Source organism: Alligator mississippiensis, chromosome 4 (genome assembly GCF_030867095.1).
Source record: "Alligator mississippiensis isolate rAllMis1 chromosome 4, rAllMis1, whole genome shotgun sequence".
In the NCBI taxonomy this organism is placed as follows: domain Eukaryota; kingdom Metazoa; phylum Chordata; order Crocodylia; family Alligatoridae; genus Alligator; species Alligator mississippiensis.
In genome coordinates, this window is record NC_081827.1 from 71656648 (window position 1) to 71679449 (window position 22802).

Sequence of the window (22802 nt, forward strand, 5' to 3'; positions counted from 1 at the left end):
CTCTGCAGGGCTCTGGGCGGGGGGCACAGACTGACAGCGCAGGTTAGAGAGGGTCGGGCACCGCCTGCTGCCCTCCTTCCCTCCCGCCGCCGCTAGGGCCCGGGGAGGGGGTGCAGCATAGGGGGGCGCGTCAGAGACAGGACTACCGAATCAACGCGACGCGATAGGGGGAGGGCGGGCTGCCCGCGGCAGGCGCATGCGCGGGGCGGGGCGGGGCGGGGCGGGGCGGCTGTGCCGGCGGAGCCATGGTGCGTGCGGGGTCGGCGGCCGGGGCGCGGGGCCGGGCAGCCGACTCGGCACCTGCAGCGGAGCCGTGACCCCGGGCCTGACTCGTGCGCTTTGCCTTGGCAGGCGATCGCCGCGTGAGCGCCCATGACCTACCAGCGGGACGACTTCCTGAAGGAGTACATCAGGATGATGACCAACATGGTCATCCTGAGCCTACTCATCTGCATCTCCCTGGTCTTCTGGATCATCTCCATCACGGCCAGCACCTACTACGGTGAGGGCCGGCCCGCAGCACCCCCAGCATCCCCCCCCCCCTCCCCTGGAGCCCGAGGCATGGAAATCACGGGTTCCCTGAGGAGTAGGGTGGCCCTCACAGAGGACAGTCCGGTTGTCCTCCGTCCTCTATTGATACAAAACCTTTACATCTTCTGTTTTTCTCTTCAAGAGAAAAATGGGTTCTCTTTCAAGAGAAAATTAGAGGGTGTAAAGGCGTTGGGTTTCGTACCAACAGAAGACAGGAAACCGGAACGTCCTGTACAATGGCCACCCTACCGAGGAGCCTGCCTGAGGTCACCTCATCCAGGTGGCCTGAGGTCGGCCCCTGCCTGAGGCTGTGAGGCTGTGTCCCATGGGGGGATTGAACCTGCGCCCAGGCCAAGTGGGCAGCCCTTGCCCCAGGCCAGCAGCCCCCGGTGCATAGGGGTGCGCGGCCCCACAGGCAGTTGGCGGTGGCATATTGCCTGGGGAGCAGGATGAGCGACACGTTCTGGGCGGCACACAGAGCCTTTGGCGGGGGAGGGGCACTTCTTTGCACTTTGTCCCCTTGATTTAGATGCCTTGCCCAGAAGAGGCTCAGGCTAGGAGAACAAGTCATTTCTAAAAACAGGAGAAAACATAACCCTGCTAAACAGTATTCCCACCTAGTTGTGTTAGCTAAATGCATGCCCCCATAGGAAGGTCTCCCAGCACTTGGGAAGGATGGCCAGGCTGAGGCTGTGGTCAGCTTCAAGGAGGACGGACTTTCAGAGCTGAGGAGCACAGCTGCTGAGGGCGAGTTCCCATAAGTTTGCGTCAGGCAGACTTGGCGGTCTGATGCTACTTGCAGGCGTTTGTTCTTGGCTGACCTTAAGGGTCGCAATGGAACATAAGGGAGAAAACAGACCTGTAGCTTTATAAGGCCAAGACCATTTAGGGCCATATGGGTCAAAATGAGTGCCTTGACATGTGTCCAGAAAGCTTTTGGGATCCAGGGCAGACCCTGGAGTGTTGGATGTATGTGCTCCTGGGCACCCACCCCTATCAGAAGCTGTTCTGCCTCTGCTGCAGTTTCCAAGTTCTTCAAGATCAGTCCTATGTAGAGTGCTTTGCAGTAGTCTTGCTTTGAGGTAACAGAGGCATGGATGATGGTGGCCAGATCCTAACCTGAACAAAAGGTTGCAGCCTTCTCACCACACGGAGTTGGTGAAAAGCCCTTCTAACCATTGCTGCCATCTGAAGATCCAAATGCAGCAGAGAATCCAGGAGCACCCTGAGGTTGCACACGGGTGCAAACCTGAGGGATGAGGGGAAGTGGAACCTCAGCCAGTTGGTCTTCCCGCCACCATTACCTCTGTCTTGTCCCAATTCTGTTCCAGTTGTTTCAACTGTTTCAGTCTTTTCCCACTGCAGCCAGGCAGTGGGAAAGGACTGAAACGGCAGGGCCTTGTTCAGATGAGACTTCCACATAGCCTTGCCCAGCAACCTCAAACACACATTGAGGAGGAGGAGCAAGAAGTTGGAGCCCTGGGGACCCCACAGGAAAGGTCCCAAAGGGCTGACAGGCACTTGAACATTATCACCCTCTGGGACCTCCTTGCTACAAAAGGGCAGAACCAATTTAGAGTGGTTTGGCAAATGCTACCAGGCCACGTAAACACTTCAGCACCTTATGGTCAACTGTGTCAAAGGTCACTGAACGCTCTAGAAAGATCTGCAGGTGACAGTCGCCCCTATTGATCATTGGAGATCATGCAAAGATTATCAGTCAAAATCACAAGTGCAGTCTCTGCTGTATCCTGGATGAAAGCCAGACTGACATGAGTTCAAGAATCTAATGGCATGCAAATATGCTTGGAGCTTCTCAGTAACCTTTACCCAGAAAGGGAGGTTGGAGAGGGGGCAATAACTGGCTGGGGAGTTGGTGTCAAGCAATAATTTGACTAGGGTTGGACAGTCATGGACTTCGGAATGTCTCTCATGGTGCTGTCCTGAAAAGAGGCATAGGAGGGACATGAAGCTGGCCTGCTATGCAGATGTAGAAGATTTCTGGCATAGGGTGTAAAAGAACAGGGAGACACAAAGCTCCAATCATGGTTAGGTTAACAGGGTGTCCTTCCAACAGAGAGGTATGGGAAGATGGCACAGGGAATTTGTGCGCTGGACAGGAATAAAAGGATGCAAGGAGTCTGCCCTACAAACTAAATACAGTCAAAAAGCCCAAGGCTGAATCAATTCAATCTTCACAGGTTAGTTTAAGTTACATAGATTGAACCAGCATTCACTTTTGATTCTAGAAATGCAGCCATGTGCCTGCAGTAGCCAAGGCCAGAAGATGGGGTGGGAGGGTGGGGGTGGCATTGGGGAACATACCTCCTTGGCTGGAGTAGACAGCTTGGGCCAAGGCTATCCCACCCACCCTGTGGAGGGGGGGAGGGGTTTGCAGGGGAGATGTAAAGCATCCTGGGATGCTGGGGGACTGTGAGTTGACTTGAATCTGGAGGGGACAGAAGTTCAATAAACCAGTTTAACCTAAATCAGTTAAGTCTGATGCTACATCCATCCAGGTTTATCTTAAACTGGTTTTGTTCATTTTGAAAGTGGTTTATGTGCACTGAATTTTTCTTGTGTTACAAATTTGAACCTGTTTCCCATCACTTATGTGATTTGTATGTAATTTTTATATGTAATTGCTGTCCCTGGCCTGTGTATCTTAGTTCTGAGTCAAGGTGGGTATAATATAAAATGTATTGCTACATAATATTAGTACTGCCGTTAATCAAAAGTACAAAATACAAACGTACTGGTATTTTTGCTGGGGTAAATTTTGCTGTATATCAGCAGCTGTTATTTCTCAAAAGTAATATACTAAGCCTTATTAATCTAAAATAAGTCTTAAAATAGCACTGTGCCTATTCAAGTTTGTATGGAAAACTTTCACAGGTAATACTGTTATTGTGCAGGTGTTTTTTTTTCTCGTGTACCATAGGCGTCCCTGAACGGAATGCCTCTCTTGCATTTTGTAAGAGGTCAGTGACAGCAAGGATTTGTTCCTGTGCATCTCCCAAATGACTTCTGCTGCTTTTTGGTACGCAGGGAAGAGTAACTTCTTTGTTTTGTAGAACTTTTTGCACCCAGTTATCCGTCATTGTACAAGCCGGCATGCTCCACTAACCGACATGCCGGCTTGTAAGATAAAGTGAAACCGGAAGTGCCCACGGTGGCACTTCCGGTTTCTCTGAGCCCCCATTGCTCGGGGCAAAGCAGCCTGCGCTACCGAGCCCCCACGGCCCAGGGGCATAACAGGCTGTATGGGGCTGTGCAGGACCCGCCTCCCTGTCCTGACACTTCAGGCACTTTAATTAAAGCAGCTACCGAGACCTGCTCTAATTAAAGCGCCCCTCACCTCCATCCCCAGAGTATGTATAAAGATGCCCATAAGGCCCAGATTAAAATAGAGCAAGGTGTGAGGGAAGAGTCATGGTCTAGAGCAAGAATAGGAATGGAGGATAAAGCAACACAGATGCTAGATACTGTTGTGCTTAGTAGAGAAGATTATGTCATGCAGGCTTGTTAAGGTTTTTTTTGTAAATGCAAGTCAGTGTGTTTCATTATTTGTGAGATGAAAGATCAAAACTCTTGCTTGGTATTTACTCGTATAGCAAGAATAACAGGGCGGAAAAAGCTTGAGATTTCTGTTTTATGTTGATGCTCTACTTTCTTTTCAAGTTGTTTTGTTGTCCTATTTTATAAGATGTTTTGTTACCTTATTGTAAGCCATTTTGAGCCTTTTTTGGAAAGGGTTGCATATAAATAGATTGAATAAATAACTAACTATGAGTTCTGTGAAAATTGAATTATGAAGCCAGACATTAACACACATACAGTTTTGATAGGTGTGGCTTAAACTATCCAGATGCATTTTGGAAGAATATTCTGGAAACTAACAAAAGAGAAACAAAGTCCTTTTCAATTGTAATGAAAAAGGTCAAACTTCTTGAAATTCTGCACCACGTATAAATTAATAAAAAGAGGGAAAATAATTAGCCTAGGAGAAGAAAGAAAGGGAAGCAGAAAAAAGCAAAATCGACAGAATTCACAGCCTTCAGTTCTTCATGGGGAAACATGGCACTACAAGTATGTCCTCAAAGAGCAACTGAGTGTATCTACACATCATCTTAGGGTGACATAGCATGTTGCTATGTCTCCGTATGGTGTTCTACGGCGATGTAGTGATTACGTGGATCTACATGTTATCACCAGCTACTGATACTGCACATCACTACTTCCCCGGTATAGCATGCTGCTGTGGCGATGTAGCAATGAAATCTAACCATGAGCACAGCTCAGTAACTGCCCGTACTTCACTAAATAAAGCATGATTCTGTAGCATCATCGCTGTATGGCAGCGTGTAGATGTGCCCACTGAGTGAGAAAAAAGGCCATATTGGCTGGCTTAAATAGATGTAACAAGGTAATAGATAATATTAACTACATTTTTGTCTATATAAAAAAAAAAAAAAAGAAGAAAAAGAGTCAAGTCCAATTAATACCACAAAAGTAAAATATTTAATGAAGAAGACTGCTGAAGAAATCAAGAGGTTTTAAACCGTTGCTTATAAGTATAAGGAGTCATTGGGGAAAACTAGGGACTGTATCTTTGACACACTCACCCTGCTGTAAAATGAGAAACAATTAGCATAATTCAATCTAGGAACAGCAAGTCCTAGAGACAAATAAATTGGTACAAAGACAGAAGTCTTTACGACCCAATGAGTTCACTAAGATGACATCAGCAGTCACTGCAGTTAAATTAAACAGTGTAATCAATATTATTGATACAATAAAAAGGTGTGGGTATACTAGTCATGCAAAAACCACAAAAAGACAAGCTGTTATGTAGCTGCTAAAGGCTGATCTCATTTTTTTTAATACAAACACACACATACTTTCAGAATCTTTCCAGAATAGAAGCACCCCTTCCTATGTAAATATATATTGATAGTGATCAAATTGTATTACTATGTAAAAGTCAATCTAGTGAGACCATTAGACATTGTAGGAGTAATTCAGAATATGTGGACTAATAAACAGGTCTTGCTATTGTTAGACACCAAAAAGTCCTTCAATAAAATAGTATGCTCTTTCCTAAAACCTTTGCTGTTGACAGGGGTTTTGGAGGCAATATGAAATTTCTAATAAATTAATTATTCTTCTGCCATACCAAAAATGTTAATGTAGTACATAGCAGAAAGCGCCATCTACACAGGATGCTGAAAAGATTCTGAAAAGGTTGTCTTCTTTCCCCCTTAATATTTCCTCTCTTTATTGGATCTTGGCATAAAAAATGCATTAAACAGCATAACTGTTAAAACTTGTTCATATAGTTACTACGAAACCTGTTAAGAAAAAGTACCAGAAAGATCTCTTTACATTTATCTATTTATTCAAATGTAGTCCTGCCATCTCTTAACATAAAACCAGTGATTTTCAACTAGGGGGTTGCCAGATCCTTTGAAGAGTACCCTGAGGTGTAAGGAGATGAGCAGATAAACTAAGCAGATAAGCACAGGCTCTGGCTTGTCCCTGCTTGGATGATCCCTCAATCCTACTGCCTGACCCTTCTGCAAGGAGGTCATTGCTGTAATATATAATCTAGCTTTTGAAATTGGATGTCACTCAATTCACAGAAGTTATGAAGGGGTGTGTAAGGTCCAATGAGAGGTTCCTTGATTCCAATGCCTCGAGTCCAAAAAAGGTTGACAATCACTGGCATAAAAGAAATAATACTTATATTGTCTAAATTGAGGTTTTAGAGTTATGAAAAAAAGATACCTTAACATATCAGTGTGGTATGTCCTAACTGTAAAACTGCACTTGTCCATTTTACCAAAATTAAAGGTCAGGCTCTAATGTCTCTCATGTTTTGGATTTTACATTTCACTGCTTGTAATTCCCATTCAATTACTGCATAATTGTCTGTTTTTCTATCAGTTTCTATCATTTCTAGTAAGTAAAGTTTTTATTAATGATGTACCTTATATGCATTAATTTATGTGAGTGTTAAAGAAAATACCTAAGTTGCTTCATTTTTAGTTTTATGCCTTGTTATTTTTCTTCTGAATTGTAAAGGAGGTGAGGGAAGTATCATCTATGTTATACTTAGAATTTACATGCATACTGGCATATAAACTCTTGTCTAGCATCTCTCTTATATAAACCATTTTCATAAGGCCAAGTTTAACTACTTTATTTAACTTCTCAGGTACTTTACGGCCAATTTCTCCCTGGCGTTGGCTTTTTTCAATTGTGTTTCCACTACTGATTTCTTCACAAGGGTATAAAAAAAAGAGTCTTGATCACAGTGGAGCTCTGGGAGGTATGTTTCTTTTGGGAGTATTAAGTGACATGTTTATGGTACAAACCAATGTATTTGTCTTAATTTTTGTCTGACTATGTGCTTTTAAGACTTTCGTACTCAGTTCTGAACTAAGGGAAATGTGTACAAGCCTACAGTACCTGTCATGGCTTCATGTTTGTTTAATGTTGCCTCCCACTTCCACCTCCAATTTGAACAACTGTGTTCATGCTACAGCAATTACATATTTTAATGTCATGAAACCCAAGTTAGTATATATGATTGGGCTTTTGAGTCTGTGGAATCCTTTTGGGGGGCTTGGTGGTTGTAGTCTTTTTTTTCACCCATCCAGGGACATCAGAATGAAATAAGGCTGCTGGAAAGAAATTCTTTCAAGTTGAGACATGTAGTCAGTCCACCCTTCTTGGGGCAGCGGCGCGGGAAGGGTGGCACGCAGCCAGATTTGGTGGGGGAGGAGGGGGTGGGGTTGTCGGCAGCCACTGCTGCATGCAAACTTCCCCTTCCCCACCTTGCGTCTGGCCAGCCGGGCAGCACCTGTGTGGCCCACAAAGGGGTGCCGCTGCCCTCTCCCTGCCAGCCCTGCCCCTGGGAGGCGGCGGTGCAGGGTGGTCGGTGGCAGCAATATGTCCCTGCCCGCCCACTTGTACCCCTTAGGGCCTTCCCAAGTACCCCCGGTTGACAACCCCCATTCAATACATTCTGCAAATATAGTGCATTATCTACATCTAAGATAGCCAGTGCCCCCCTAAAAGACATCAGCTTCCCTTTCCTGTTGCTTTTGTGTTAACAGCTCTGGGAGCAGTTCAGTTGCATAGAGCTGCAGGTCATCAGCTCAATCTTTTCTGCTTCAGTGGCATTGAGCTGAGTCAGCCACTAGTTGTTTTCCACTCCCAGCAAATTGCAATTTTCCACTGAGCAGAGCAGTAAGGTGTTATGAATTGGATCTACCCAGGGAGCAGGAGGGAGGAGAAAAGTCAAAACACATGTGCAAAATAACACCAAAGAAAAATTACTTAAAGAGATGTATTGCAAACAAGGCAGCAAGAACAGGAAACGAGGCAAGAGTGAAGATGAACAAAAAAGATCAACGGCAACAAGGGTTAAAACAAAGCTGTCCAGCTCCAAGGGGTTAGTAGCCCCTAGGCTCCTGGTCCATGGGCTGTTCCCCACTTTGTTTTCTCACTGTTGTAGCCAGTGTCCCTGCCCCCCTCCCCCCCAATACCTCCTCCAGCTTCTATTGTCCCCACCCCACTGAATATGATGGAGTGACAGAGCCCATGTGGCAGCCAGGCTGGGGGGTGGGGAGGTGTGACCCAGGAACTGTCTGAAGCATCTGCACCAGTGTGGTGTAGTGTGGGAGTTGCCTGCCGTGTAGAGGAGGGGAGGATGCACGTCTTATCACATCTGCATGCTCAGGGGGTTTGCATTGTGTGTTAGAGGATCCATGTGGTTGGGGTGGGCTCATGCAGCACGTCGGGGACCTGTGTGGTGCAGCAAGGTGGGCTCGTGGTGTAGCTTGCATGAGGTATGGTGGGGAATGTCTTTGACCCCTGGCTGCTCAGAAATTGGACAGCTCTGGATTAGAACATGTTATATGTAGCAGGAATGCACAGTCCTAGAGATTATCCTGAGAGAGGACCCCAGCACAAGAAAAATGTTGCAACCCAAACTGTAGAACAATGTTCCTAATGTCAGTATATACATAGAGGCTTAACAGATGTACTCCCATTGCTTGTCATAGATACAATGGTGGGGACATTATATAGAGATTTTCATATGTATGTCCTTTTGCATTGTTTTTATTATTGAATTTTATGTGGCCCTGGCATAGGTGACTTACTATTTCCCAGCAAAGAGAGAGTTGTTTCAGAAGCTCTTTATTATACAAATACTTAGTGGAAGATCAGTGTTTGTCAAAGAAAAACATTAAAGCAAAGGCAGCTGTGGGAGTTTTTTTTGCAATAAAGATTGTGGTGTATTTTAAAACTGTATGTAGCCCATGGGTTACCACAGTAATTCTCGGACTAATTGCACTGTTGTCATCTTCTAGGTTTATTATGAAGATTTAATTGTTCATTTTAGAACATAAAAACATATTATTAATTGCTTTGCAGAAGATTATTGCATGAACTAACTCATTTGATTTTTTTTTTTCTTTATAGGATTAGTGGTTGGGTTTATCCTAACAGTTGCAAATTTCAGCTTCTTCACTTCCTTGCTCATGTTTTTTGTTACTTCTTCAAAACTTACTAAATGGAGAAAAGGTGCCAAGAAGCAAATAGATTCAGAATACAAGGAAGGTAAATGCCAAGATTAATTGTTAGACATTCTGAGAAAAATACATTTTGTCTCGCTTGATGTTTTTGAATGTAACACATATTACATAGTATACAGAGTAGAGAACACTGTGCAAGTTTCCCTGCCCTCCTTAGTAGTAAAATACAGATGGTAGCTGTTTCTTGAGAACTGTTCGTTGGTTTGGTTGCTGCTGTCTCCATCTGATGTAAACTGCTGCATGTCAGCTTCCTAGGGATGAAAATATTTAAATTATCTTTCTTCCAGGTGGGCAGAGGAATTGGGTGCAAGTATTCTGTAATGGTGGTGTGCCTACAGAGCTGGCACTGCTGTATATGATAGAAAATGGACCAGGTGAAATTCCAATAGATTTTTCCAAGCATTACACAGCATCGTGGATGTGTCTTTCCCTTTTGGGTGCTTTGGCATGCTGTGCTGGTGATACATGGGCTTCAGAGATTGGCACTGTCCTAAGTAAAAGTGAACCAAGATTAATAACAACATGGGAAAAGGTACCAATAGGTGAGGCCTCTGATTTTACATATTCTTGTGTTGATACTATATCTAGTTCTTTCTAAGAGCATTTACATAATCAGATCCACAGTATTGAATTCTGCTAATATTGAAAAAGGTTTACTTTGGTGAAAATAAGTACGGTTTTTCATAGGTTGTAAATAAAATGGAGTGTTATAACATCCTGTGACTGAAAAGCTGCCCCATTCTGAGTCTTGTCTTTGTTTTTAATACTATGTGTGGGTTTATATTTTAAATGACATCTTCTACGATATAAACTGTCATGTAACACACAAATGAAGGGATTTGAAAAGTGTTTTAAAATCTGAGATATTTAATTGGTAAAAGGCTATATGCAGTAAGCATAAATACGACAAAAATACAAACTTTTTGTTTGATTTAGGTACCAATGGAGGAATTACTGTAATTGGCCTTATTTCAAGTTTGCTTGGTGGAACAGTAGTAGGAGTGGCTTACTTCATTACACAACAGATTTTTGTGAGTGATCTGGATATATCTGCTCCACAGTGGCCAGTCATTATGTTTGGAGCAGCAGCTGGTTTACTAGGTTCAATCGTTGATTCATATTTAGGAGCTACAATGCAATATAGTGGTAAGAAAATTCTTTTTTTTTCTAACTTAAAAACTGCCATTATCTTAAGGTGCTAAAGATTTGGTTTTGACAACAGGGAAAGAATGGATGGAGTAACACAATGATGGATTTCCAAAAGATGGCTGAAACAAAGGCAGTTAATCTTATCTTTCATCTTATTTCCGTTCTCCACTTCTTTGTTTTTAGAGCCTCAAAATCATCTTAGGCTACTCTCAATTTGTTACATGAATTGTAATGGTTTTTGAAATGATCAGGAAAAAGTGATAAGAAAGAAATATAGTATTCTTTCATGGGATGGTGTGCATATCCATTTCAGTATATAGCTGTACTTGCTCCAGCCACTTGAGCTGGAGCCTTACTAGGAGTACTGTTGGGACAGAGTATGTGCCCTGCCTGCCCTTTATTTCACCTGAGGGCATATGGAGCTGTGATCATCTTGCTTCCCTCTGTTCCTCCTAACTGCCCATCACAACAGTAAGCTATCCATACTCCATTCTGGGTTTTTTTGTTTTTCTGCACAGCCAGAATTCACCTTACTTGTAAGTAGTTCTAATATTTGTTAGTTCTTAACTCTACTAGTTATTTATATAACCTAAAGCTATTGGAAATTCTAACCTCAGGGTTTTAAACAGTGTCTTGTGTGGGGGTGGGGAGGTTATATATGGATTTTTGCTCTGGCCCAAGAAAGGGAAAGACACCATCTGTAAACATCTTCTCTTTCAAACAAGAAAGTAGAGAGATCTGTTTCAAAGAGCTTTCTTAGGACTTAGAAGATCCTTATCCTTCCCAGGCAAGTCTATGTTAGGAAAGGTTCTCTCTATCAGGGATACTTCTCCAGCTGCTTGTTCTTCATTTCACCAAAGGGAAGCCTTGCAGTCAAAAAGGCATCTCTCTACCTAAGCAGGTAAAATAGATTTTTTAATGAAGTCGGATGAGAAATGTGAGGGGCTTTAAAAAGCAAAGCAAAAAAAGGCCCCCTGCCATATCCTTTCAAAGATCACACACACACAGATGCACACACCCTGTCCAAGGTGACCCTATTATCAGAAAGCATAGTGAAAACCAGTATATTCATTAATTTCCAATACTGTTAATTCAGATATGGCACTGTCATGGCTGGATCCTTGACTCCTTTTCTGCCTGTCTCCAAGATGTTTGATGGGTATTATTAGGGTGTATTCCAAGGCTTGAACATTTCTTTATTCATTCCTTGTCTGAATCCTTGGCTGAGATAGTTGTGAATATATACTTATATTAAGCTTACCTCGAGGAATAAAGATCAAAAGAAAATTGAATGTATTTGGATGCAAATCTTACTTGACAGCCAGCTTTATTTGCCAAACTTTCATCAATTGGAACTCTAGATTTTAGTTTGGTAGATTAAATTGTCTAAGAAATGCAGTAGGTAATTCAAAGTCATCATCACTGGGGAAAAAGAGAGAATGTTTGTTTCTGCAAGTTGTAGTTGATGCTGTGGACTCCACTTCCTACCCCATGCACTTTCTTTCCTGGTCCAAGTGTCATTCCTGTGAAGGTCCAGCATGCAGAGGCTAGTTTACTATTCAGGAATCAGACTTTATTGCTGACAAACATGAACTGAAAACACTAACAAGTACCAGAGTTGTGCTCTGCTCTTTAAGTGTAGCTATGCCAGTGACAAAGAAGAAGTAATTGTAGCTTAAATTCAACATAGTTCTTTTTCTCCACCTAAGTAGGTGGACTTATCAAAGAGACATAATCTTTTCAAGCAGAGGGACAAACCATACTTTGTTAAGGGACCACTTTGATGGGCATCTTAAAAGAAGTCTGTCAATTTCATAAGGTTCCTATAAAAAACTTTCCCACTCTTTGGGAATAATCTCCTCTTTCTCTACAGTGCCTGAGAATTTATATTAGACAAATGGATCCTGAGTACTATAGAAAGTGGATAAAGTCCATTCTTCTTCTCATCTCTACCCAATTTCCTGTCCCTCTTTAAAGACCTCTCATGAATCTGTGTTAGTACAGGTGTTGCACACACTACTTTACCTGGGAGAAATAGAGGAAACTCCCCAAAAGCATATACAGAAAGGCTTTTATTCCTACTGTTTCTTTTTGCCCAAGAAAAGATGTGGTCTGAGACGAATTCTGACTCTGAGAACATTTTAGATAACTTTTATAAGATATTCAGGCCAGTTTCACTCTTTCCCAGTTCCTTTCAGTTTCTTTGAGATCTATCTGAATGCTTCTTTTGACCTGTAGGGTGCCTGCTTCCATGGCAATTTTGCCAAGTTGCAAGAAAAACAAATATTTACTAAGTTAGATTCCACATACCTGGGTGATATTCGTCTTTCAGACCTCTCATCAGTTTTGAGAGCCTTTACCCAGAGCCTAGTGGTAGTGACTGTCTGCTGTCAGTGCTTGCAGATCCAGGTTTTTTTAACCCAAGTTATTGACATGTCTAGGGCTGGTTAAAGGAAAAAATTCCATCAAATAGATCCAGTTTTTGGTGACTCATTTCAACCTGAAAGTAGAGAAGTCTGCTTCATTACTGGTACAAAAAAAATTAAATCAAGTTCATCATCATCAAGTTCTGTCCTCAATTGTATGAGTTGCTGTCTGCCTATCATCATACTAGTGTTATACTATCTTGACTGTGTGCAGAACTTGCAGAGCAGAACCATGACCAAGTCTATGATATTGTCAAAGACTGCTAAACCATGTGGCCTCATGAATGTGTGAGACCTACAGTGTTCAGGTTTGGCTAGGCTCAGTGTACTTAGTATCTTGATCTGTTACTCATCCACTGTATATGTTTGTTCGCAACTTGGCTCAAGTACTTTTGTCTCAAATAGTGGGCAGAGCTGCTAATATGTTCTTTTTTTCTTTTGCAGGTATTTCAACCAGTGGGTGGGGTGCTCAGTTGGAAAATTTATTAATAAGATTCTGTACCAAAAAGGTTCAAAATAATACTTATAAAACCAGAAAGGAATCCATCTGTTTTGATAAACAGAAGAACCTATTAGTTTGGACAGCAGTGAACGAATGATGGCAGAGTTGGCATAAACTACAATAAAACATAACAGGGCTTTCTATCATTTTAGTTAAGGTTTACTTAGTAGGCATTTGGCAGCACATTCTTTTGTCCCAAATAACTTCCATCTTGCTTTGTGAAGTTTCCTCAGTGTCCATCTTCCAATACATGATCCAGTTCTCACGTGCGCATTAAACCTATTTCCCTTCTTATCCAGTGGACTCTCTGTATGAATCTTTAAGTATCTTGTAGTCTCTTCCATCTTTTACATAAAACAGATTTTTTAATGGTGGAAACATCATCTGAAAATGTTTCTGGATTACAAGCCACTATATACAATTTCCACAATTGCATGATTTTTCTTAAATTAATCATAAATGCCATGCCAGAAATCTTTTACTTCTTTAATCTGAATCAAATAATCCATTTACCTATACCTCCTTCCTAAGCCTCACTTCTGAATAGCCAAAGAGAAATGTTGACAAAATGCTGCCCTTCTGCATCGATGAAACAAGGACCTTCACCGAAACTACTTTGGTAAACAGATTGAAATGTCAGTTAATAGCCACTTGGATTACAGCATATCTAAAGACTTGCTGTAGTTCAGCTCACAGAAAATTTTTTTTTTGCATATTTGCACATTTGACTTGGCTAAAGCAGTATCCCAATTGTAGATACTTGTAAGGTTAAACAAAAAAGTTTTCATTACGTGGCTTTCCTTGACATTTATGCCTTAGTTGAAACTTCTTGTCTCAGTGCTGACTTTGGCAGGATAGTTCTGATGTTCTTTGAGATGTTTTGTGCCTGTGTCCATTCCACATGCTCCTTCCTACCCTGCATCTCCAGAATTCTGGCAACAGAGAGGGAAGTTTGAAAGCCTGGGGATGTGCAGGGTGCATACTCTGCCAGTGGCACTCTAACAGATGTGTAGTGCATTTGATAATGGAGTGTGTGTGTGCCCAGCACATCTTGAAGAACAATTGTTATTGTGAAGGTAAAAGTAGCTTCCCTTCCATCCCTGTAGTTCTTAACCTGAATATGCTGTATTCTAGCGTTGTCTACTTTTTCCCTTTCCTAGTACTCTGAATGGCTATCCAATTAAAGTGCACCTATAATGCCGAAACAGTCTTTACTTCACTCTTTTTCAGTTATTCTGTCAAACTTAAGCTACCCAGTTTTGCAGTGGTAATTTATTCTGACCTAATAGGATTGTGCAAGTAGTTTCCATTCTTAATTACTTAATACTACTTGAGGTGATAAAGGACAGATAAATCTAGCCCTTATGTGGTGTGGTTTTTAATTTTATTTTTTTATTGTGGCTTCATATGGATGCAGGAGATGACTATTCCCTGTTCTCCCAGAAAAAAAATGTTAATGTGTGGCTAATGGGCTGTTTAGGAATATGTATGGATTTCGCCCTTTTATAATGGGTGTTAAGTAAGTGTTAAGCTATCACAAGTTTTAAGATAATGCTTCTATTACTGTTGACAACTCATTTTGGCTTTAGTTCAGTAAGTGCTAGGGAAGAAGCAGTACTCTCAACTGTTTGCTTTCAAGGCAGCTGTGTGATTTTCTTTTGGTGTGTTAAGCATCTCTTTTCAGTAAAACAGTAGCTCAACATGAATTTTAACATTACTTTGAACATACAGGGCACTAACAGATATTCAGAAACTTCAAAGAACAGTACTGGCAAACAATATAATGGCTTACTTTGAGATGCTGGTTCTTCCCCACAGAAATAGAATCCTTCACTATGTATTGAGCCAGCATTAAAATGTACATTTGTCCTAGCACACAGATTGGATAAGGAGAATGCTGTCCCACTCACTTTAACTTTTCCTTTGCATTGATAAGGAAAGACAGTGTTTATACAGAGGCAGACCAGGGGCCACATAGACTGGAAAGAGAGCTATACAGCCAGTTAATGTAATACCATTGTGGAAGTGAAGATATTTAATGGGCTTAATTTCAGGGTTAGATTTGCTGTGATATGGAGTAACTTTTGGATATGAAAGCATTGGGTGTTTTTTTGGTAGGGATACACATTTCTAACCATTTATATGTTTGTTCAGTAACATCATCTTTATCATGACAACTCTTGGAATAATTTTGCTTACCTTAATAGCCTTTGTTGCTATCACAGTATTATAGAACTCTGTCTGTGTGTGTGTGTGTGTGTGTGTGTGTTTTAAAAATTAGGGTATTAATGCTCATGTAAAATAAGAATTTATCTTTTTTAAGTAGATAGATGTTTGATTCCAAAAGCCATAACTTAAGCACTTATAGGAAGTAACATGCACTTGATGTTAGGTTTCCTCTCAATTAAGACAGCTGCAAAATTTGAATATGTTTACCTTCTATTTACTTCTTTCCCCAGGTTTTGACAAGCGTATTGGCATGGTTGTCAACCACCAAACAAAAGACTCAGAGCACATATCTGGAAAACCTATACTAGACAACAACGCAGTGAACCTCTTTTCTTCCGTAGTCATTGCTTTGTTGCTACCTGGTATAGCATGGGGTTTTTGGCCAAGAGGATGAAACATCATAATTTTTTTATATGTGGTTCAAATCTTACTCGGAAATTTCTCCGCAGAGCACTATTTTTGCCTTACGGAGGGAAGGGGTCTGTAACCTTTACAGAGCCATAAGGGCTTAACTTCCTTAAGCGGTAAGTTTCATGTAACAGCCACCATCTGTCTGGGCAAAGGTGATGGCCTTTTAATAACCAGTCAGTACAGCTTCTTAACTGAACATAGATCACTACTGTGTGACATGAAGTACTTCATCAGTCACACTTCTGATGATGAATACTTGGCCTGCAAATCAGTTCTGGTACCCAGAAGCTGGGAAAGGGAGAGACTGGATAATGAACCATTGCCACTATTCACCAAGCCAGACCGAACGCTACGTAACTTCTTAAAAGTTCATAATAGTACAGATGAAATCACTGAATTTAGGTTTAGTACATATTTTCCATCATCTGCTAAGTTTTATAGAAACAAGCTAATGTACTTTAATTGTACTTTAATAAGCAACATTGCCCATTCTGTGTTTTGATACTTTTACCAATAAGATGACCAATAAGATGACCCTTGTCCTTGCTTTTTTTCTTGACAGCCTATTTGACTTGTATAAAATGGGGTTATAAAGCTTACATTAGCAATACCATGAGGTACTTCTTATCAAATTAAATTACTGATATTTAAATTTAGAGTACAATTTTAATTAAAACTCATCTGTTTAGAAAAGGTGAATATTGCTACTGAAAGTCTAAAATTATATATTAGAATTATACTCGGTTTTTTCACCACATGATACTCTTCATGTCTGTTCCGAGTAGTGCAATTTTTGTTGCTGTTGTTGGGTCCCCAGTAATGCAACATATCTGTTTAGTGCTAAATAAACTTCACACTGGAAATGGAATGGTGTGAAGACCTTTACCTTTACCAGCTTTCAATTCTGTCTTCCAGTGGCAGGCTAAAGAGATTTTCAGTTGATACGGTAAATAAAGGATCTGATTCTATAACTAGGTTGCATGCACTGCCCACCTCCATCCCTTTGCTGGATCTGACCCATAAGACCTTACCAACTATTTTTCCAGTTTGAGTGAGATTACCCGTTCCAGTGATAATTCCCAATTTGAAAGTGTAGGAGATCTCAAACCAGTAGCATCATTTAAAGCAAAATTAAATAAATGTGATCACTTCGTCTCAATGTTTCTGTTGAAAGGCACTGAAACAAAAAGCATAAATGCTCTTATTGCTTAGCTGTATTTTTACTGTAAATAGACAGGTTTTTCTTCATGCATAGTTGGGATTTTCTACTGCGTCTAAATAGACAGTCACATTTTTTTTCTCTTGTTAAGTGGTGTTAAGCATCCAAGGAGGACTTGGGATGATGGCGATGTTCTGAGATGACTTACTTTCAGTTTAAATGTGTTATTGTCTGGTGTGTTGTTTCAGGGATCAAAGGTTTATTTTTAAACCCTTAAGTAAGCATTTAACCAAGTTTTCACTGATATCTGATATGGGCATGTGTGGTGTTTTAGTTAACACTGGAAACACAACCATAACATTAAAATGAGCTTTCCAAAACAGTATGAAATGTCTTGATTTCTATTATATAAATTTAATAAAGTTTTAAGAAGTCATTTGGAAGCTTGCAGCAGGGTTGGAATTTTCAGAAGTGCTTAATGCTTGGTGTCTTAACTTTTCCAGTGAGGGGAGTTAAGTTTATGTGGAGTTATCTTGAAATTCCCACTCAGAAATCTCTAGTGTTGTAGAAGAACCCAACCATTCTTTAGCTTTACAGAAAATTACATTGCCTTGGCAGGATGACATTACACTGAATAGAACATAACTGTTCACATTAATGTGTTGTATTTAACTTATGTTCCATAAAAGCGACCCAGAAAGCTTAGTCTATCTGAAAGGGGGAAATGTAGGCATTCTAAGAAAATTAGATGTAAGTGACTTGGTGCCTGTAAACTAGTTTATGTCACTGAGAGCTGTTCCAAAAAAAAAGTTGAGGCAATACTGCAGAAGATGTCTGGATATAAACAGAGACTATATATATATATATATATATGAAAGTAAAAGGGAAGGTAATAAAAGGGAAGCAGATAAGGGAAGGAGAGGATGAAAGATTATTAATAGAAATAAATTGGGCCTGTTTCCCCCTCTCCCCCCCCCCCCCCAATCAGCTTACATTTCACTTACTTTGAAATATCTGAATATTTGTTTTGCTTCAATATGTGTATGGTTAGTTTTTTATATTAATCTGGCACTAATTTTCTTAATGAACTGGCATGTTAATTCACAAACGACTCCTTGAGTCCTTTGGTCAGATTTCCTTAAACTAAAAAATTCTGATTGGAAAGTGTAGAGCCTTATTCTCTGTATGATTTTATGGATTATGTATGTTCAAGTAAATGTGTTATTTTTCAGTGTTTAAATAGTAATTTTTCTTAATAAACATGTGCAATTCATGCTTTGTGTCTGTAAGAACTCTTTTTTTTCCTACTAAAGAAACTCTAATTTGAACTGTCTAGCATCTCAATCCAAACAATAGTTAAGAATACTACATTAGGATCACTCATTTTTAAAATATATCTGTAAGACACTTTTCTTACTAATTTGCTACTATAAACATGCATTGTTCTGTGCCTGTCAGATCCATAATAGTGTACCAGCATGTGTTTTTTAAACTACAGATCACTGGGACATGTCCAAGTAGAACAACTAAATAAAGTATATGCTGGGGAGAGGGCTAACTTTAAAACATAGGCTATAGTTGTAAAGAAGTAGGGCTTGAAGGGACCTCCAGAGGTCATCTAGTCCAACTCTCTGCTTGAGACGGGATCATCCCTGTCCAAACCATCTCATATAACAATAATCTAAGCTCTACGTAAGACCACCATCAACCCATATGCAACATAAACCTAACGCTTTAACTTGCCACAGGTAAAGGAGAGGAACCACAGCAGCCAATGCTCTGCTTCTATAAAATGATGTCAATATGTGCTCATGAGGTCCCAGTAGAGAGTCACACCCCCCACTACAGAGGCAGGCACAAACCCCCACAGTCTGTACCAATCTGACCATGGGGTATAATTCCTTCCTGAAAGTCTGCTTCACTGCCTCACTATTTTAGCAGGCTGCTTACAGTCACACACACAAAAAAGTGGAGCTTTAGTTTAAACTCAGCACAGTCCCAGCACATGCCCAGAAGAGGCATCGTGTTAGTTGGACCCGGTTCACCCAACCTCTGTATAGATCAGACACGTTAGTGGGGCTTTTTTGGTGTTTTTACCTAATAGCTGATTAAATCAGCTTTTAGATAAAAGTGCCAAAAAGCCACGTTGAAGTCCCCAGTCTATACAGACGTTGCAGAGCCATGTTGAAATAACGTGCTGCTGCTTCCAGTAAAGTGGGAGTTTTTTGGGGTTTTTAAACATCTGCAAGCAGGTATTGTAAGGAAGGTTTTCCAGATATCCAATCTAAACTTACTTTGCTGCAACTTAAACCCATTGGTCTGCATCTTTTGCAGAAAGAGAGAGAAGGTGCTTTCCCACTTAATGACAGCCCTGCAAATATTTGAAGGCTGCTATCATGCATCCCTTGTTAAGTGCCTTTTCCACAAGTTGAACATGCCTTCAGCCTCTCCTTGTACGGCTTACCTTCTAAGCCCTTGATCATCTTTGTTGCCTGCCTTTGGACCTTCTCCAACTTTTCCATGTCCTTTTTAAAATATGGAGCCCAGAACTGTACACAGTACTCCAGATTAGGCCTAACCAGTGCTGAGTAGAGAGGCACTATCACCTCCCGTGTCTTGCACCTACTGCTTCTATTGATGCAGTCTAAAATGGCACTCACTTTATGTGCAGCTGCTTCACACTGCAGACTCATATTGAGTCTGTGATCTACCAAGACTCCCAAGTCCTTTTCCATAGAGATGCCATCCAGCCAAGGTGTCCCTCATTTTGTATTTGTGTTTTTGATTATTCCTTCCAAGGTGTAGCACCTTGCATTTGTCCACACTGAACTTCATCCTGTTAGCTCTAGCCCAACTTTCCAATCTGTCAAGATCCTTCGAATTGCACTCGCCTCCTCCAACATGTTCACAATCCTTCCCAGTTTCATGTCATTTCCAAACTTGCTCAAGAAGTTTTCTATGCCAGCATCCAAAAAGTTAATAAATGCCATTTTGCAGCACTAGACCCAGAACCTTGGCGACTCAAAACCTTCCTCCATTCTGCCATGGACCCATTAATAATTACCCTTTGCTCGTAGCTACTGAGCCAGTTATCCGCATTACATATAATTGCATTGCATATAGGAAACTCCTGCCCTGCTGCCGAATCACTGTATCACCCAGGCCAGGCTCATCCCCTGCCCATTCTCCCAGCCCCGGCAATGGCTGCCCTGCCTGCCCCAGGTCTAGGCGCTTGGAAACAAAAAGCTCCAACTTACTGGGTGCTGCTGGGTTGGGGGGACAATCCCTGCTGCCCCACGCTGCATGGGGGTCTCTGCATGAGCCCTCTGAACCCCCCCCTCGCTCCCCTAGCCCCCCATGGGTGCCCCACCCACCTCAGCTCCACCCCTTCAAGAAAAAAAAAGTGAGGAAAACCCCAGACTCACCATTCCTGCCCAGCAGGGGGAGATCCTCACTGTCTCCTGCTGCCCTGCACTGTGGGAAGGGGGGCTGTGCATAAGCCCCCCGAAGTGCAGAGGCTGCCGCAGGAGCAGTGAGTCCTGGGGCTTTTCTCGTTGTTGTTGTTAAAGGGCCGGAGCTGGCCTCAGCAGGGCACCTGTGGGGTGGCTGGGGGAGTGAGGGAGGGTTGGGGGGCTTGTGACAGAGCCCCCATGCAGCATGGGGCAGTGGGGGGCAGCAGGGATTGCTCCCCCACCCAGCAGGCTTTTTTTTTAAAGACTGGGAGCTGGGGCAGGTGTGGGGGTGGGGGCTGGGAGAGTGGACAGGGGCCAGGGATTGCTGGTGGAGCAGGCAGGGTATGGGACCTGGCAGGGGTCCTCCCATGGTCCCCTACCGCAGCCCCCTGCCCCCTCCCCCTACTTACCAGCTCCAAGTCCAGCTGCAGCTTCCTGCTGCAGCCACTACGGATTGTCCGAATTGATTCGGACCTTTTAATTGGTCCCCTGATTTGATCTGGATTCGGAGATTCAGTCACAGAATTGGACCAAATCTCTGAATCAAATTGTCACCCAATTCCTGTTAGGTATCTGGCAGCTTAATTTTTTTTTGTGAAGACTGAGGCAAAGTAGCTGTCAATTAGCTCTGTCGTCTTTGTATCTTCAGTTAGGAGTTCCTCCTGGCTTGTTAACAGAAGACCCGCAGCTTCCTTGGTCCTTCTTTTCTGTCCAACATAGTTCCAGAACCTCTTGTTGTCTTTCACTTCCTTTACCAGGTGCAGCTCATTTTTTCTCTTTGCCTTCCTGATTTTGTCCCTGCAGCTTCTTACTATTTTCTGCTACACGTCCTTGGTGATCTGCCCATTTTTCCATTGCCTGTATGCTCTCCTTTTGCATTTGAGGCAGTTTAGAAGCTTCTTGTGCAGCCACATTGGTTTGCCATTCTTTTTGTGCTTCCATTGTGTTGGGACAGTGTCTTGTTAGTCCTCCAATACTGTTCCCCATAGAAGCTCCTAGCCCTTCTAGGCACCTTTGTCCTTCAATCTATCCTCTTATGACACCATGCATATTAACTCCTTGAGTCAGATGAAATCCACCTTTTTGAGATCTATGACGTCTATACACGTGCTCCAGGTTGGAGGAGGGAGGAGGCACTTCAATTAGAGTGGCTCTGAGAACTGCTCTAATTAAGGCGCCCACAGCATCACATGTATTCAGTGTCCCATGCTTCAAAATGGCAGTAACTAAAGCTCGTTCGATAAGCTTCATTTAAAGCACCCTGCTGCCATTTTAAAATGTAGGGGATGCTGAATACATGTGATGCAGAGGCTGCTGGAGTGTGCTAATTGACACGCTCCAGCAGACTTGCAGCAGACTTGATTAATCGAGTCCTCTTTGACGTGTGCTAATTAGCATGCATCGAAGCAGAGGTCTATCACGTGTATGGGTGCCTCTAGTGTCCTAATTTTTCTGACCTCATGTTTTCCCTGTGTCAGGATCTGGAATTCTGTCGTATCATGATTGCTTCCTCCCAAGATACCCATGACTTTCACCTTCTCCATTAGTTCTTCCCTGTTGGTCAGGACAGGATCTAAGATAGATGATCCCCTAATTTCACTTTCTGGAAGAGAAAGTTGTCTTCCACATAAGTTAGAAACTGGCTTGACATTTTGTTTGGATGCATTGTTCTTCCAGCAGATGTCCAGAAAACTGAAGTCTCCCATCAATACCATCCCATAGCTTTTGGATAGATTCATCACCTGCTTGAAGATGTGACAAATCTATCTACCAGCTGATTAGGTGGTCTATAATAAATCTCAACTAATTGTATTAGTGCCATATCTTTCACCTTTGATCTTCACCCAAATACATTCTGCTTTGCTGTCATCTTCCTCGTGAACCAGGGAACAAGTATATGTATAACCGTGGATGTGGTTACCAGGTTAAATGTACGTATAATTAGTCTGGAACAAATAAGCATTATACAAATATATAGACGGTAGAGTACAGTTTCGGTGATGTGTAGCACTCTGGATCACAGCTGTTTTGCCCCATTGCTTGTTAGGCAATAGGTACATGCAGCTACTTGGTTTTCATTGACAGATGTGTTAAATGTGTATGCTGTGGACACCTGTGCTATTTTAAAATCTGCTCCTTAAATTTCCATTATTAGGCTTCAGAGTCAATGCTGAAATAAAAGAAGCATACAAATCACTTACTAAATCACATTTGGAAGACAGAGCAAACAAGAGACAGAGCTCCCAGATCTGTTTCCAGTGCCAAGTCAAAGCAAAGGAGCTCCAGAAGTACCTCATAGCAAGAAGCAAGGACATGACCATAATAACAGGAGAATAA

At 41.9% G+C, this 22802-nt stretch overlaps 1 protein-coding gene across 2 annotated transcripts; it reads left to right on the forward strand.

Moving 5' to 3' along the window:
- The first annotated feature begins 205 nt into the window (after positions 1 to 205).
- Positions 206 to 18286, forward strand: TMEM19 (transmembrane protein 19). 2 transcript variants are annotated; one of them, XM_006273803.4, is made up of 7 exons: positions 206 to 248; positions 352 to 502; positions 6749 to 6862; positions 9025 to 9162; positions 9425 to 9679; positions 10074 to 10283; positions 15674 to 18286. In XM_006273803.4, the coding sequence occupies exons 2-7, from the start codon at positions 373 to 375 to the stop codon at positions 15835 to 15837; spliced, it is 1011 nt and encodes a 336-aa protein (XP_006273865.1). In that variant the 5' UTR covers positions 206 to 248; positions 352 to 372; the 3' UTR covers positions 15838 to 18286. The 2 variants fall into 2 exon arrangements, with proteins under 2 accessions (XP_006273865.1, XP_019349216.1); XM_019493671.2 differs by lacking the exon at positions 206 to 248 and having other exon boundaries at positions 257 to 502.
- Positions 18287 to 22802: the final 4516 nt, after the last annotated feature.